The sequence below is a fragment of the Nymphalis io genome, chromosome 2, assembly GCF_905147045.1.
Source record: "Nymphalis io chromosome 2, ilAglIoxx1.1, whole genome shotgun sequence".
Taxonomy (NCBI): Eukaryota; Metazoa; Arthropoda; class Insecta; order Lepidoptera; family Nymphalidae; genus Nymphalis; species Nymphalis io.
In genome coordinates this window covers 279,151-295,776 of record NC_065889.1, presented here as the reverse complement: position 1 = coordinate 295,776, position 16,626 = coordinate 279,151, and the positions used below count along the sequence as shown (strand labels likewise).

At 37.0% G+C, this 16,626-nt stretch overlaps 2 protein-coding genes across 3 annotated transcripts in view; both read right to left on the bottom strand.

Moving 5' to 3' along the window:
- Nucleotides 1-362: 362 nt before the first annotated feature.
- On the bottom strand, nt 363-2,949 carry LOC126778091 (delta-1-pyrroline-5-carboxylate dehydrogenase, mitochondrial). Its single transcript, XM_050501466.1, has one exon. The coding sequence runs from the start codon at nt 2,506-2,508 to the stop codon at nt 805-807; it is 1,704 nt and encodes a 567-aa protein (XP_050357423.1). The 5' UTR covers nt 2,509-2,949; the 3' UTR covers nt 363-804.
- A 1,581-nt stretch (nt 2,950-4,530) lies between these two features.
- LOC126777985 (uncharacterized) overlaps nt 4,531-16,626 on the bottom strand; it is a 31,653-nt gene continuing 19,557 nt past the window's right edge. Inside the window, exons 4-7 of one of the 2 annotated variants that reach the window (XM_050501360.1) lie at nt 10,636-10,812; nt 9,426-9,645; nt 6,918-7,004; nt 4,531-6,535 (exon numbers count right to left, since the gene is read on the bottom strand). In XM_050501360.1, coding sequence (XP_050357317.1) covers nt 6,357-6,535; nt 6,918-7,004; nt 9,426-9,645; nt 10,636-10,812 — 663 coding nt within the window. In that variant the 3' untranslated portion in view covers nt 4,531-6,356. The remainder of the gene's footprint in view (nt 6,536-6,917; nt 7,005-9,425; nt 9,646-10,635; nt 10,813-16,626) is intronic. The other variant, XM_050501368.1, reaches the window with a different exon arrangement.

The following is a 16,626-nucleotide window of genomic DNA, read 5'->3' as shown; positions in this document are numbered from 1 at the left end:
ATAAATAACAACATCGACATTTACTTTTTAAATTAAATACATTACATCAAACAGAACTCTAGGTTTCTTAATGATTAGTTTTATGCAATACAATAAATAGTTTCGAAAAGTATAACAAAACTTAAACACATTTATAATGTGAACTTCATTTTGTAGAAGTTATTTTAAAAATTAAATATTGTTATTTAATAAAAATAAGCATAAATGCAGCAGATGATATAAGAAAGCATATGAGTGTGTCAGATATCAGATAAATAATTTATATAATGGGAGACACATTGTAGTGATAAGAAAGAGCAAATAGTAGGAGCATAGATAAGAGCCAGTAATAGGCCGAGTGTAAGCGAGGTTCCAAGTTTACATCAACAACATAAATAAAATTATATTTCAAGCAAATATACAACAAAACTGCATCTACACTATACTATCAAGGATATGACAATAAAGACAAGGTACAATACTTCAATTATTATCTAAATTGCAAACATTTGTTTCTTATAATTATACAATCTCAACCTTGTTTTAATAACAGGAATTTAATACATTTTGGTAATTATATGAATGAAATATAACATTCAATTTCTTTAAAATACTGTTTCTAGACAATTATAACATATTAATATTAATAAGTTAATATTAATTAGATAATGTCATTTTTCTAGTAATTAAATATTTAGAGTAATAAACCCTACATCAGAATGTTAAATTTAACACTACCATAGCATCATATTAACTAATAATTATTGTACTGATAATTTGATTTAGGATTCTTATTTATGAGGTTGAAGCGCCAATATTTTCTTTTTAATCTCTCATGTAAGGATAGTCAATGTCACGAAGAGGAACAAATGTCTCCTTAATAGACTGGGGAGTGGTCCAGCGCATGACATAGTTGGGCCCGCCAGCCTTGTCATTAGTGCCAGACATGCGACCTCCGCCGAACGGTTGCTGTCCAACCACAGAGCCTGTTGATTTGTCATTTATGTAGAAGTTTCCAGCGGTCATCTTTAGCTCTTCAAGAGCAGTTTGTAAGAATGTTTTATCAGAAGCAAACACTGCACCAGTTAAAGCAAATTTAGTGGACGAGCCAACAAGTGCCAGAGCCTTGGAGAGATCTTTGTCTTCGTAAACATACATAGTTAAGACAGGACCGAATATCTCCTCTGTCATAAGTTTGTCGAGTGGATCTACAGTCTCAATGATAGTCGGTTGAACAAAGTATCCCTTGCGATCATCAAATTCACCGCCTCCTAAAATTTTATTCTTGGGATTGTTTTTAGCATTTTTAATGTAACCAGTGATTCTTGCAAAAGCTTTGTCATCAATGACTGCACCAGCAAAGATTTTGAAATCCGTAGGGTTGCCAATTTTTAATTTAGCACGCTCCTCCAGCAGTCCTTGCTTAATGGGTTCAGCTAAAGACTTGGGTACATACATTCTCGAACAAGCTGAGCACTTCTGTCCACAATATTCAAATGCTGACCGTATTGTTGCAGTTACAACTGATTGTACATCAGCAGATGGATGAATAAAATGGTAGTTTTTACCTCCGCACTCTCCAATGAGTCTGGGATAGTTTTTGTAGAGATGCAAATTTTTACCAACCTCATTCCATAGCCAATTGAAAGTGGGTACAGATCCAGTAAAGTTGATACCCGACAGCTGAGGTGATGAGGTAATGGTACGTCCAAATGTAGGCCCATCGGCTGGAACAAAATTAACAACTCCAGCTGGAAGACCAGCCTCTCGCATGATGTTAAAGATGCGCCAGTTAGATAGAAGTGCAGTGTCTGAAGGTTTCCAAATTACTGCATTACCCATCAGAGCCGGGGTGTAAGCCAAATTACCTCCGATAGCAGTGAAGTTAAAAGGACTGATTGCAGCCACAAAACCTTCGAGACCCCTGAACTTCAGCGAATTTCTTGTAACAGATGGGTTCTCAGAGATAGGTTGATATTTAGCATTTTCTTTTAAAAAGAAAATGTTGAAGCGAAAGAAATCAATAAGTTCAGCAGCAGAATCAATCTCAGCTTGAACTACAGATTTTGACTGGCCCAGCATGGTTGCAGCGTTTAGGCGCTGGCGGTGCTCTCCAGCCATCATATCAGCAGCAACCTGCCAGATTCGCAAACGTTTCTCAAACGGAGTACGATCCCATCGCTTTTGAGCCTCGCTGGATGTTTGGATTGCTTTTTGAATCATTTTATCACTGGCGTAATAATATTTGGCCAGCTTGCGTCCGTGATCATGTGGCATGACTTGATACCGGGGTTCGCCATCTTTTATAAACTCGTCACCAATTACGATAGGCACTTCCTCGGTTACATCGGCAGTACGTTGCAGTTCGGTAACTAATTCGGCTCGTTCGCGGCTTCCGGCTCGGTATCCTAGTACAGGCTCGTTTTGTACCTCAAAATCCTGTAACTTCGGAATTTCAACAACGCTGGAAACACAGCGTTCCATGGATCGCGCTCTGAAAGCGGTCCTTGAACATATCGCTGAAATCATTCTGCTGGATGTCTAAACGTCGATTAGTAGTTGAAAATTGATTTAACCTTATAAAATATTATGACTATGTAATTTGTTACGTAAATCTTCAAACGCGGCGTTCGCGAAGTTCTCGGTATTACTGATGTACTAGACACACAGGCAGGCTGTGTCCACGACGTGGAAAAAAACGCAATTCGCTTTGGCAGGGACGTCTGAACAATGACCTTCACCAATTCACATTTTAGTGAACCGCAATATTTTTCACAGCGACAGTTTGAATTATTCACATCGCACGTCACACTTCACTATGACTTATTTCGAGACGACAAAGTTCGTTCAGAATTTCTGTATACAATGAAATACCATTTTCATAACGTCTCAAAGCGTTTTACGAAAACAATTCAAATGTAAAAATAATCAAAATGCAAACTCTTTGGATATTTTTCACTCAGCTGATAGAGTATCCATAGACACTTAACATACGTTTTCCCTAAAACAACACACAAGTTAAAATCTAATTGGATTTTTGTGTTTTTCTGTTAGACTATGGATACTATTTTATTAATAAGGTTTAATAAGTTTAAAATAAAATAAATTGAATTTTATTTACTATAAGCCTTCTAATATAATTTTATTTGTCTTTAAATTAAAACTTTTACTTGAAACTGTACCTTAAGTACTGATTTTATAACGATCCTACCGCGCATGTTCAAAAGGTGACCAGTGACCTACATTTAGCGCGCAAGCGTCGAAAAATGAGGATAAGTTGGAAGGGGTAGTTATGTAACAAATCGAATTTTTGAAGTATATACCGTATGTATGCACTCTTACTATCCTTCGTATTCTACAAGATTTTATTTAATTTTACTGTTAGTACTTACATGTGGATTAAATATTGCTTATGACTTTTGAACCAGATCTTCTCAAATAATGGAGCAAAATTTGTTACACTCAATCTATTATATTAAATTAAGTAATTTATTTAAATTCTCACAGGTTATTTTTAAGGAGATATTTTAAACTATCTTAGAATAATAAGTATTTGTTAAAGGTCAAAATTATACAGCTGTACTTAAAATATTGATATATTAACGAAGACATGAATACTACATATGTCTCGCTTAAAGTAAATCATATAATTAAAAGTACCTTTAGATGTAAAGAAGTTTTGTTATTGATTTTCTTGAAAAAATTAAATTCGCGCCAACGTGACATTTAACATAGAGTGGAGTGGTGTGAAAAATGATAACTATTTTTTATAATATATATTCTTCGTGCCAAGCTGGCACCTTGTGTTGTTCTTAGGCAGATGATCTATACGAATAAATAAATAAAATTAAAGGGTATGTCTGTGATTTAAAAATAACTGTCTCTTTTAAAGTTAATATGGTTATTTGCGAGTCATCAAAACCAAAATAATATTTTTTTTATTTAAGTCTGTCTCTGTCCGATGTAACGTCCTCTAGAAACGGTTAAAAGTCACAAATTGAAATAACTGAATTACTATAAGAAGTATTTCAAAGTACCGTTTAGTCTATTCCATCAAAATTGGTTGAGTCTATAAAAAGTTACAAAAACGCATGTATTTTTGTTATTATATCATATGTTGCGGTCATTAGCCCGTAGATGGCGGTGTGCTAATACGTCATTTCTGAATCGCGGTGACCAGATGTTCCGGAGGTTAAGGACCTTCCGCCATATATATCTGTCTTTTCTTTTATTTGCTGCTGCTTGGCACCCATGAGCAACAGTGTGTAGCATATTCAGGTGTAAGTCATGTCAAAGATATCGTTGTCATAGCAAACGGAAATACTACACCTAATATAGTATATAAGGAGGGATTACAATAATTCAGTATATCCATTTTTCTTTAATAACCAGAATCGCGCTGATATAATAAATATTATTATAAAATTTGTTAGTTCACGCTTTAGTACAGCTAAAATATGACATAATTACATATTTATTTTAGTTAAAGTATTTTAAGTAGTATTTAGTTACACATATGGTTTTTTGGAAAGGGAAATAAGATAAACAAAATTAAATTTGTGTACATTTTTATTGCCGTTTCAGCATTAGTACATAAAGATAATAATCAATAATTAGCACGCAGCGCAATGACTAAGCTCCGCGCGAACTGTTCGCCGTCGCTTCACTAGAATACATTTCTGCGACGGCGAGAGTCCATAGCCTTTGTACCCGAACGACGCGGACAGCAATTTACACATTGCTAAAGTACAAAATAATGCTTAAAACATTGTCAGTTGTCATTGGTTTCCTCGGGGGCGAGTCTGCGACAGTCGCTTGAGTATTTAATATTATCACGCGTCCCCAGTTAACTGCCCTACTACTGCGATACGAGTCTAAACAAGTTGCGTTACATCATAAACACCTCTATAGAGACCTAATTTAAATGTCATAATATGCATAAAATACAACTAGGCATTGGCAAGTGTCGGCCGGGCGGCCTGCGATGCTCTCGTACACACAGCGTCAAATACCGAATAAACTAAATATGAATCGTTAGAAAACTTCGTAACAATAATTGCACCATGGTCTCGATCAGCCAAACGTTAACATTTAACACGACGACGCTGCGTGTACGACGCAGCGGAACATACGAACGAATAATATGACACTCTTGAAGCGTGTCTGAACGAATCAGCTACTCTAGTAACTAACGGTAAGCTACGCTAAACACAACGCCGTCGCCGGCTTTACGAACAATACTCCACTAACGATACAAATGTAGAAACTGTAGCGATGTATGCGATTAAATAGGCGTCGTGGACAAAAGTACGTCACCACATTTGTACCTCGTTACTAAATATATGTATTTGCGGCTCGGCGCTGACTGACCGCATTCGCTGCTAACTGCTACGACTACGGGTCGACGCGACAGTCGAGATGATAAAATATCTCTCGCGGACGGCTCAGCGGCGAATGCCTCGAGTCCGATTACACACTGGCTGCGGATTCACCGCTAAATACATTCTTACGTATCACTGCATATTTGTATTACATAACATTATTAATATTATTATAAACATGTAAAACTGGCAAAAATTTCATGTAAAAATTTAGGAATGAATTGAAAGGAATGACCTCTTATACAATACAATTACATCCAATAAGTATAAAATACATTTACAAGATATTCACCTTAAACTAACGTATAAAATGCTTGAAAAGATGTCGAAATGTAATTTGTAATTACAAGCTAGTCAGTCAAGCTTCGTTATTAATTAAATCGTGTATTTTAAGTACATTAATTAGATATGACTCGGTGTTCCTACATTATACTGAATTCTTGAGCAGAACTTAACTTACGACCACCGTAATAATTGGCTAACATCATTTTGGCATTATAAATATAATTGTCAATTTTATCGCTACTTCATTGTAAGATTCCGAGTTGATTCCACGATTAAAAGAATTGTTCAATTCAATATTATTACAAAAATATTGCTTTTTGAATGTGGGGCGGAGCTACCACCGCGTGGAAGACTGCAGCGGAACTTGTGTGTTAATTCGATACGATACCTGTCCTCCGATATACGAGGCATTTTCTATTTATACAAATAAGGAATGTTTATTCACATTAGCTTAGCATTACATAAAAAGATATGCGAACTTTTTTGTGTTTGTCGAATCGATTACAATTTGTATATTATTATATAATGCATTTATTACAACAAATATATGTAAAATTATATAAAATTTAACGACAATTTAGTTACACATATGGTTTTGCACTCAGAGTGTATGAGCAATTTTTGGTTCGACTTTTAGTTTAACTTGAAACGAATACAAAGTTCGCACGCATTACAAACACCCGGGCGGCGGCGGGCGGCGGCGGGCGGCGCCTAGAACAGCAGGTCGGTGGCGTGCGTGCGCGCCTCGCTCCACGAGCGCGCGCTCTCCGCGGCGCACGGGCGCGCGTCGCCCGCCTCCGCGTCCGCGTCCGCCTCCGCGCCCGCCCCCGCGCCCGCTTCCTCCTGTGCGTGCGACTCGGTCTCCGGCTCGGCCGCTACTCGCTCGGGGTCTAGATGAATAGGGAAAAACGTTAATTGCTTGTAAATGATTGCGCAACATCCTAAAATCTCATTTATTTGGTGTCGGCGTAGCGGGTTTGGAAATATATTTGCTAGTAGATTAACTTCCCACCACTATGCGAGCGTGGACGAGCTGCGTTTATGAGTAAGCTTAACAAAAAGTGCCTTAAATAAAATTGTTTGTGTGTTTTAAATAAACAGCTTTTTTGTGTTATTTTTATTTGACTGTCTTTCGACTTGAATGGTGAGTGAGTCAGTGTACGAAGTGGTGTACTCCGTGCAAAGCCAAGGTCTATGGGCGAACTATATATCAACGGCCGCTGCTTGTCAGCGTTTCTTAAATGTGTATGTTGGCCGTGGTGGGCCGGTTACCGTGCGCGTCGGGGCGGCGCGCGAGGCCGAGCTGGAAGGCGTCGGCGCTCGTCTTGCTGGGCGTGTAGCGCGACAGCGACGCCGACACTGCGGGCGACACACGCACATTATATCTGAACCATTTACATATTATGTATTGTATTATATGCTTCTACGTGTAACATTACGAAATGAGTTGTTTTGTTTAAGATATAGAAATGAGTAAAATAAGTGTACAAAAGTGCTGTCTAAAGTGTAACAAAACCATTAAAAAAACATTTTGAGGAGGGGAGTCGTGTCTCCCTTTGCCCTCCAGTTATGGTGTAAAAAGAGGACGAGGAAGTGCTATAAGAGCTGTAGAAGGTATTGATAACATATGTCACTGTTATCAGTGCATTCTCTTATCTTATAATTATCCAAAAAAAAATACGCAAGTATCGATTCGAAACATCAACCAGTCTAGCGATAATTTAGCATATTTTCTCCAATTTTGCTAAAACTTGGGGGCATTTTTTTCTTACTTAATTACCGTGACCGACATACATAGACTTCGGTCGTGTAAAATGACGTCATATTTACATCAAATATAATATTTTGTCAGTCACGATAGAACTTAGAACCAGAGATATGATATTATTTTAAAGTTTATTTAATCGGCGTCAAAAACGTTGTAGTGTTTGACGATTTGTTTTGACGAGTAGATGACATCAAAAATCTGGACCATTATAAGCGTATTATATTTTTAATTAGATCCATTATAATTATTAAAAGAATCAAAGTCAAAGATATATTGACTTTAAATATTGTAGCATTCATTGATTTTCTTAAAAGTTACATAAAAGCTTGGGATATAAAGATTTGTATCGATTATCCATGTTGTAATAACATATAAAATACATAATATATGTAATAACAAGACTTGCGTAAGAGATAAGTTGCTCGGCCGAGGTGACTGTGCCGGCGTCTGCGCGATAGCGACTGTACACAATATTAACAATATATTGCGTCTGTTTATTAATTATTATGTTAAAACAATTAGTCGAACCTCGAGTTATCACACGAACGTTTATTATTAGTTTCAGTAAGAATGATTTATGTTTTATAGTATATTGTTTTTAGGAATAATTAATAGTAATGAGCCGAATTTGGAACTTACCCGATCCGAATATTCGATTAAAAAAAACAGATTTTGAAAATTAGTATTTTCTATGTACTCTTCCGTACGCTGACCGGCACGAAAATGTCGATTTTAAAATTGCTTTAATTAGTTAATAAATCGTACATTTGATTAAGATTGATATGAAATAATTATAATATTTAAAGATTTATTTTGTCTGTAATAATATTGAGATGTTTTCACTAACTCTTTTCTGTCATCAAAATTTGCCGCAAGAATTAAAATAAAAAATAAATAGAAAAAACAAACAAATACAACAATAATAGAGAATTGTCTAGCGCATTAAGTTCGTTCTACTCGTAGCGTACATATAACCAGTACTCTGCGGGGGGCGGTGACGTCACACGAACACGGCCCGCGCGCACGCTGCCGCCCGCACGCACAACAACACACTTTTGTTAGTTTAGATTATTAATAATGGAGCCGACTCTGTTAGACTCAATACTATTATTATTTACTGGTGGTACAGCTTTGTGCAAGCTCGTCTGGGTAGGTACCACCCACTCATCAGATGTTCTACCGCAAAACAGCAGTACTTGGTATTGTTGTGTTCCGGTTTGAAGGGTGAGTGAGCCGGTGTAATTACAGGCACAAGGGACATAACATCTTAGTTCCCCAGGTTGGTGGCGCATTGGTGATGTAAGCGATGGTTAACATTTCTTACAACGCCATTGTCTATGGGCGTTGGTGACCACTTACCATCAGGTGGCCCATATGCTCGTCCGCCTTCCTATTCTATAAAAAAAAACTGTTTAACCAATGCGTGGGAAAAAGTTAGTAGTATATTTAGTGCTATCAAATAAGTTTTAAGATTTAGTATAACAGAGTTGGATTTCGAGAGCGATATGATGTTAAACTCTTGCCGTAAACTTGTCTAACGTCCGTCCGTCGTCTAATAATGTCTTGTTATACCAGACCCGGAGCGCGATCTGTAATTTTTGCATCGCTAGGTGAACCGTACAGTCGAGCTTTTGTGGAGCTCCATATTAATGAGAGGGTGTTTGTTATTTATATGTTTCATAACAAATCAAACATGTAGTTAGCTTTATGAAAACAATATCGACACGCTGGACTTGTATTAGTTTCGTTTGATTTTACGAGCGTGTGTTATATTGTGCACTGGTGGCCCCGACGACACCTGCGCGGCCGAAGTTAGCGTTCGGTCGCGCCGATGTGTTCGCTCCTTATGCCTACTGTCGGTGCGAAGGGTCGTATGTTACATTTGAATTCCAATTTATAACGGTAACATTTTTTATGTTTATTGATTTAAAAGTAGTAGTTAAAACTAATACTGCAGATAATAAAATTGATATATATCTGTTTTGCACCGACGGGACGCGCCGCGTACTCACCGATATGTGTGTTGGCGCTGAGCGGCGCGAGGTGCGCGGGCTGCGCGATCTGCTGCACGGCGTCGCCGTTGTTGTTGTTGTTGGCGTTGATGTCGGTGGGAGTCAGCGAGTTGTTGTTGGCGTTGGTGAAAGCGGTGGGTGAGGGACTGTCCTCGCATAGCGACGTCTCCGACGGGTACTCGAAGGTGCGCGTCAAAGAATCGTCGAACTGAAGCTTCAACTGAAACGATAATATCACTCTAAAGTTACAATTTTCAAGCTATAATTACGAGTAATATTTAGGGCGAATAACATTTGTAACCTACCAGAGGTTAAGGTAAATGCCTTAAACATTATTTAATGTTATAATTCTCCTTGCTAAGTAGTAGTACTATTGGGAATTCCCAAACGTTTTTGACTATATTTTCGAGTTGAATGGTACTGGACTGGGAGCAGTAGTAACACTATTCTATCATGGGCCCTGTCCGCACGCGCCCGCTGTGCCGACACGGTCGGTGTGGTCAGCGCGTGTGTCGGTCGCGGGTCGGCGGCGACACGTGCACTCTCTAGGACGTACACGCGACACCTCCATCTGTCCGATGCTGTATAGAAGCGTCATTTGTTAAAAATATTACAAATAAATTATGTTCACGAAAAACGAGCTCTGAATGTGTGTTGGTAAAACATTTCCTTTTAAGTCCCCCGAGTTTGATGATCCGTTTTTAAGTGTGTGTGTTGGGAGACGTCTATGTCCAGCTATGGATCGCGACTGGCTGATGATGTGCACGTATACGCCCAAAAAGTATTATTATAATGAGTCATAATATTTGTACTATACAACCCAAAGCGATGTACATAAGACACTGCACTGGACGCTCTTCCTCGACCCAGCGGTTTCATCACTTACTACTTCCCACGTTGTTCGGTGAACCGTCTACTTCGAAGGGTCAAGAGCAAAGCGTCCGTATCTTAGTACATAATAATAATAATCTTCATGCATAAGTTATAATGGAATAAGTTTATTATTCAAAGAAGCTGTTATGAAATCTATTATTTTAAATAAGATTTTAGCTTAATATACATAGTTTTGATTTTTCTCCTTTGTAATGATTACTTTTCATAGTAACAGTATTTGATGACATCAACCGCATCTTGATCTTACAGCATCTTTCTCGCTTATCTTGTATGCACCAGAGAAGTATAACATTACTTTACATAACATATTTATTACCTTAGCAGCTCTATCCCTGCAGAGTTTCGCGGCCATGGAGGATCGTCCGTTGATGAGCACGTTGTCGTTGACGAAGCGCACGCTGCACGGCGAGGGCGGCCGCGCGTCCTCGTCCTCGGACTCCGAGTCGGCGGCCAGCGCCTCGGGACGCAGCACCACGATGCCCGCTTCACCCGCCTGGAATGGTGAGGAGTGCCAACGTTCAATTCATAATTCCGGCTTTTATTTGATTTATTTGTAAAAAAATAATATTTCTTCATACTACCATAATATTCTTATAGTATTTAAAAAATATATCAAATGCATAATTATTTAATCTACCTACATTATGAGATAAAGAATGTAGATAGATAGTAATGTCATAACGTTCGTTTATCGATGAAGGTTATGTATAAATTTAAAATCTATATTTGTGTAGTAGACGTCCAGTCTTAGTTAAAATAACATTAAAGACGCCATAAGAGGCATCTGAGCTCTCAGCTATATTGCATGTTGGCAAGCATGTGTACCTTAGGAGCAGTTAACGGTATCAGTTCTAGTTAATGGTCGTACTCGATTAACATTATTCTTCTCTCCTTCGTAGTCTTGATTGGCGCGTGCCGGCGAACCGAACCGAACCGAAAATATTTACATTTTATTACATATATCACTGTCACTTCATTACGTAAATACACTTTTACTTTAAAATATATAAACGATTACTCAACCCGGCGCACGCTCAGACCGCGGGAGGGTCAGCGTCGTCCACATCGCCAGCTAGCGGGCGCGAGGCGCATTACTCCTACAATAGAATGCATTGAAGTGGAAAATATCTAGTTTTTCATACGGCGCGATGCGTCGTGTTTCCTGAAGCGGGTTCGTAACCGGCGCGGAATCCGGTCCTGAGGTTCAAGGGAAAAACGTCACACGCACACACGCGCGTAAATACGAGAGTAAATACGAGAGCCTACATCCATCGATAATGTGACGCGGCCGAGAACGAGAACTATATGTATACTATTGCAAATAATGTTATCTTTAAAACGACATCAACTAAACATATTGTTGTCTAAATCATTTACCAAAAACGTTTACTTCGAGTATTACAATGATTCAAATTATTACACTATTGTATATTACAAGATGACATTTTGTATTGACAATAGAACCACTAATCAATCAAAGTACGGCGTCTATGACAGAGGCAGAGCTGAGCTGTGCTATGTGTTCAGTGGACGGAAGACGGCGTGCACTAATACGTCATAGTAATGTCTGTTTATTGAAACTGATCAAGATTCGTTACGGGAATCGATCACAATGCACTATGAGGAAGTTCTGTTTATTCATCAGAAACGCTAACGATCACATACCACCTTACAAAACTTGTAACACAGCAACTGGGCGTTCGTTACACGTGAGATTATTGAAGTTCCATGTTTCATATAAAATAATTTAATACGCTGACCGTGAAAACATGAAAAAAAAATACTTCTTATTACTTTGTCGCACGTTTACGTAAATGTTATCGAGATAAATAGTAAGAGTTTGCGTCAACCAAGTAAATTTTCTTAAAATGTACCTGTTTGCTTAATTATACTGTTTGACGCATATCGGTTTAGCTCTTAGCAGATTGTACGTCAGCTCGGAGTTGTCTTTATCGCGGAACGATGCGCATAATTGCCAGCAACTCGAGTCGCAAGTCTTTCTTCCGTTAACATGGTATTTAGGATTAGCTTTTCACAGTAATACGCAACTAATCCTTTAAGCTGACTAATGTAAATCCTATCCTCAATGTAAGTTCAGGCTTGAAGTTTATTTTAACAGTGGTGCTTTTACACGAGTTTCAACTCCCAATGTTGGTTAAGATGTGAAGAAGTCATATATATATATATATTATCAATGTAGAACTGTGGGTGTTACTATAAAATATATGCGTTTCCAGGATGTCGAATGTCCTCAATACGCTGACCGCTCGAGGTGCTAATGTTTATGAACGCCATGACTCAAGTTAATTTCTCGAAACTCGTATGTTATTAGTAGGTCGTTTCCGGTAAACGAATTGATAAAATCGTTCATTCTTATTAAAAACATGAAATATTTCTAATCTATATTTGTTAACAATAACATTCAGCTATCATCTGTAGATATATCTTAGGCGAAGTATTTTTCGTGAAGTTTTAATTAAATCACGTTTTTTTAAAGTGTCATTTGTCTGTCTCTCTGTGCATCACATCACCACATATTTTTAATTAAGATAAGATTGTCTCAACAGAAAGTCGATGATTCAAATCCTATCTGACAACCTACAGGGGTCGGATTTGTTGGTTCCTATTCTGATTCTTATATATATGTGTACCTTCCACTCTGTGAAGTAAAATGTATCACACGATGAGTTTAAGCAGCGATAGATATACAAATGTTAATATATTCCTACGTCCATGTCATATATGTTGCCGAAGAAACTGATCTAATAAATACTGAACAACGTCGACTAACTGTTTGTTTTAACGAGCGCGATTGAATGAACACATTATATAAATATTTTTATCGACAAATTTAAACACTATTTTTACTATTGCACGAAGTAAGGAACGTCAAACTTTTATCTTATATGCTATTGAGCGAAATTCTCTCGATACGTCGTGAGCTTTAAAGCAGGATCTTAAAATATTTTTGAATTCTGAAACACAATGAAAATAAAAAAGAATGCACTAATGAACTAAAAAGTTAATTTCGTTAATATAAATTTAATAACCGTAAAAAAGCGTACATAACTCGATATCAGTCGTGTTATTTTTTATCGATACCTATTCGTAACGATGAAGTTATGAAAATGTGAGTTGGAAAAAATTTGTTTTTCCGATGTCGATTTAGAATATATTCGATGTGCTGATTGTACATTACTTGAAGAGATTTCTTCTATTACAACTAAAAAGGAAAATACAGACTAAGTTGAAGATTATCTTGCGGACGGACCAATATTTCTTCTTACAATCTTTCAAATATTTTTTTGTTTATCCGTATCAATAAATTGTAAGTATTAAATATTTTGATAATACAAATAAATAATAAACTCAATAAACATAGTCATAAAATAGATTAAAATCGAATGGACTTCACATTTTATGTAATACTTACTACTTACTTAAAAAAGACTGAAAAGGACGACGTGTTAATGATAAAAAAGTTAAATGATGTTAAACTGTTACTTAAATATATTCAATGAACATATTTAGCGAGATCACGTTACGGTAGACTTGTTGATTTGCTAATTTGGAGCCACTTCAGTGTTATAGGTGCTTTTACTCTGTTAGGTGGCCGATTTAATTTTCCTTCCAAGCAGTTTCGCAAAACCTAATTTATTTGTCTGTCCATTGACATATTAACAAATCTATATACGATAGGTTTAGGGGTTTAGTCGTTGTCGTGAATGAACAAAGACGACAGATGGACAGTCACTCGCATCAAAAATACTTGTCTGATAATAAAATTTTAATGAACTCGTCCACATGTCACTGGAGATGAGGCCGCCACCACCCGGTAAGTAACAAATTGCAACAATAACATGCTGATCGGCGAGCATCCAACCGTGACTATCGGTCACTCGCTCACTCGTCGCATGCGCATGCGCCGACACTCCGCGTCTCTACTTCACAGACCACTGGCGATCTAAACAGTTTTTTGCTGTAAGTAATTCTACACTCCAAAACATCTTGATCAGTATAAACTTTTTTGTAACGTAACTATCGTCTGCATTGAAATCCGCTAGTTTTTACACTTCAATATAGTAAAAGTCGATGTCCATGTATGTATAGCCTTAGCCATAGAAATAATCTGTACAAATTAATAAAAAAACAGCGGGAAACACGAGTGTACTGATAAGGTATCTACAGAGGAGATTTGCTAAAATATAACGCGGCTAACGAGTACTCGAGACGCAAATTAATATAATCCTCAATCGAGTTATCCTATTTAATATTCTTATTAGCTGCTTAACTTGATGGCGACTTTTACCCGACTGCGGCGCGCCGAAGATGCGTGCGTCGTAATGTCTGTTTTTTTTTTGTCTAAAGTGATGCTATATACCTTTTGTTAGGTCCGAGCAGTAAATTTTAGAAAGCATCTACCATGATGTATTTCTGTAGTACATGTAATAACAATGGCTCACTCGCCCTTCGGACACAGCAATATATAGTACTGTTCGGCGGAAGTAGCCACGGGCTGACTTGGCTGCACAAAGTCCTATCACCGGAACAAAATAATACTAACGGAAGATTGATGAAATATCATGGAGTCAGGAGTGAAATCTGATATTTTTTTTATAAACTCCTTTTTTATATTTATTTATGTGAATTGGCACAAAGATTTGGAAACAATGTCACGTCTGAGGTGTAGGTGTTACGGTTTCAGTGTCTCGCTAAGTGCGGTTGAACTCGATACCATGTTTCACGGTTTACAAAACCGACAAGTGACAATTTGTACAAGTCACAAATAAAGAGCTCAGCGAATTTATAAAAATATAAAACGAACCTCAATTTAATTATTACATGGATCATTATCAGATAAAAGACGCTGACGAGGGTACAATTTATTTAACAAATTCATCATTTAATATATCAGAGTGGTTTCACATTACCCCTAAAACAACGAAGCCTGTGGAACATAATACGTATATTATTTATGTTGACCTCAATTTACGACCACACGATAGAATTTCTATAAGCGTTATGGAATTGTTTTATTTAACTTATATTTTAAATAAAACAATCGTAACGGTAGGCAACGTTTCGACTGGCTATCAACGCACATCTTTAGCTATAACAATACTATAACAAGCTTAAAATTGTATCCTTTGTCTTTGATGTCGGATAGTATTTGTATATTTGTGTTAGTGGTGACCAGTGATCTCGTTTCGCAATACTGTACCAGTAGTACGTTACATAGAAAAATAGTTCGGAACTGGTGATTTCGGATTGTTGAGTATACTGTCTGTGGAACGAAACTCACCGTTACGAGGAAGGTGGGTCCTTCGTTGACTGACGAACTTAACATTTGTAGCTGATATAAGTTCGTATTGATTATTTCAATGTACATAAATAACTAAGTATAACACGTCAGTACGCTTCGCTGTTTAGTTTACTTGGGCGATGGGTTTTATCTCGGATTAGAGCAGTTTATCGATAATCCTTATTATTTAGACGAACTCATCGGTATTTTGCTGATTATGTTTATGAAGGATATTATAAATATTCGAATGGTGATAATCGCTACATCAGAAAACCTTGAAACATTCGTCCTTAGTATTAAAAAAAAAAACATTTTCGTGTTTCTCGCTATCGGAGGGGGGCATTGCATGCGTGCGTTTGATGTTAATAAAAAAATTATGTAGGTATGAAACCATTTAATTAATTCTGCTACTTTTATACAATGTCAACGTAATAACGATTCGTTTGTAAATACCTACAAATAGTTTGTGTGCTCTGTGTGTGTGACTCGGACCGAACGTGCTCATTTGAAACACGAGTAGATTATGATCGTCTGGTGACCTGTATGGCCTATTTCATTACAATTTCTGAGATACAAATAAATACAATTTTACAGTCAAGACATTTCTTGCTAGAGTCGAGCAAAGCTTTTGAAATTATATTTAGATAAATGGAATATATATACACGAATTGATAGTACCAATATCTTTTTTAAATCTTACGATTTAACAGGACATATACAGATAATTTCTCATTATTCCGTCATTGCAAGCACCGTTAGAGCCCTAAAAGCAATTTTATTACGACGTCATTACAAAACACCAAAAATAGTTACAATTACTAAATAATTTGAAATTTATCAGATTATACACTAAAACCGACCTCAAGATAATACAAAGTACCGACAATACGGTGAGAACTGCCTACAAAATCATCGTATAGTTTAGAATAAGTGAGCAAATAAATGGTCCGAAGCGAAACGCTTTAGTTTATACTGTATATTATTATAGAAAGAGATAATGTATTC

What these genes read in the sequence shown, in the direction of transcription:
- LOC126778091 (XM_050501466.1), bottom strand. Translation starts at nt 2,508, where the DNA reads ATGATTTCAGCGATATGTTCAAGGACCGCTTTCAGAGCGCGATCCATG.